The sequence below is a fragment of the Triticum dicoccoides genome, chromosome 2A (genome assembly GCF_002162155.2).
Source record: "Triticum dicoccoides isolate Atlit2015 ecotype Zavitan chromosome 2A, WEW_v2.0, whole genome shotgun sequence".
Taxonomy (NCBI): Eukaryota; Viridiplantae; Streptophyta; class Magnoliopsida; order Poales; family Poaceae; genus Triticum; species Triticum dicoccoides.
Window position 1 is genome coordinate 778,903,706 of NC_041382.1, and position 1,483 is coordinate 778,905,188.

The window sequence follows — 1,483 nt, forward strand, 5'->3', positions numbered from 1 at the left end:
TGGCAAGCTTTCGATAGAGAATTGTGTTTCACCTTCAGAATTACGGCTAGGTCCCTGCGTGCATGCGTGGTTAAAAAGAATCAGCGCAAGTAAGTATACAGATGCTAGATTAATAATTAGTCTAATTAACTAAACAACGACAGTTTAGTTGCCACATCACTTGTAGCATGAGTGTAGTTAATTCAAAATAATTATTTCCAGAATGCAACAGTTACATAAACAATTAATCTACTACTTGATGGCCTCCTCGATGAATCCCTAGCTAGCAAATGTCGTGATTGGGTTCCTAATTAAACCATAATAGCTGGGTGCCTATGCCGGTAGGTATAGTATTATATTCCTTCCATCCTAAAATAAATGACTCAATTTTATACTAGCTTTAGTATGAAGTTAGTACAAAGTCGATCACTTATTTTGGGACAGAGGGAGTAGTATTGTGGGGAAAAAGGAAACAATAGTTAGTACTGACCAACCAACTTTTAATTACCTGAGATGGAGTATCTGTAGGGTCATCCACTGCGAGGGTAGGTGGTGCTCCAACAGCTGACATAGCATTGACATATGCAGGGTCGCGCTGCTCGCGCATAAGCATCAACATACCTCTAGCTAAAAGGCCCGTGGCATCAGCTTCCCCCTTCGCCTCCATCAAGACCTGGGCTGCCGCCTGGGAACGAGATGGACCCCCTCTCCAGGATTGCATACTGCGTTGCCAATCCAAGCTAAACCAAAATAATGACACATGATCGGGGAATTAGATGAGCGATCATGATCGCAGAACTTAGTTTATTTATAGGAAGATGAGCGATGCAAGTTGCAAGAACGTACGTTGTTCCATCTCCTGATGGTGATGGAGGGGCGATTGGGGTGGGCTTGGCTCGCCCGCTTTAGCTCTTCCTCTGCCTTCTGCACCTCCACGGGGCCGCAGTTCAAGCAGTCGAGGTGGTAGGTTGCCCTCTCGAGCAGAGGCATGTTCCCCTGCAGACCAACGTCCATGCCTACCCTGATGCCACCAATCTCAAGCTCCTGGATCTTTGGCAGCCCACCTTTTCCACATATCAGCTCTATGTTCGTGTTGATGTATCCCAACTCAGGGAACTCGTCCTCTTCGGCGATGTAGGACAGGCTGTTGTCCTCGCTGTGCAGGTAGAGGGAGCGGAGCGACGGCATTTGCCCGAGGATCTTGAAGTCCTCCGTCCTCAACATCTCCACCTGCAGCAACAGTTTGGAGAGTTTGGGGACACACGATTTGTGGATCCACGGCATCGGCCTGGGTAGGATGATCCCGAACAGCAGCAGCTGGCGGAGCTGCGGGGAGGGCACGCTGCCTTCCCAGCAGTCCAGGCGGAACTTATCATCTGCATCAGACCAGACCTGCAGGGCCTGAAGGCTCTTTAGTTCATGCAGAGACACCACTAGCACCTCTTGCATGCCGTTGTCCATCCCATCGAAATGGATTACCAGCACTCTCATCTTCTTCAGCTTC

At 48.8% G+C, this 1,483-nt stretch overlaps 1 protein-coding gene across 1 annotated transcript in view; it reads right to left on the reverse strand.

Moving 5' to 3' along the window:
* Positions 1-783: 783 nt before the first annotated feature.
* LOC119358456 (probable disease resistance protein At1g58390) overlaps positions 784-1,483 on the reverse strand; it is a 13,685-nt gene continuing 12,985 nt past the window's right edge. The window contains exon 4 of the mRNA XM_037624991.1: positions 784-1,483. This exon is cut by the window's right edge and continues 36 nt beyond it. Coding sequence (XP_037480888.1) covers positions 784-1,483 — 700 coding nt within the window.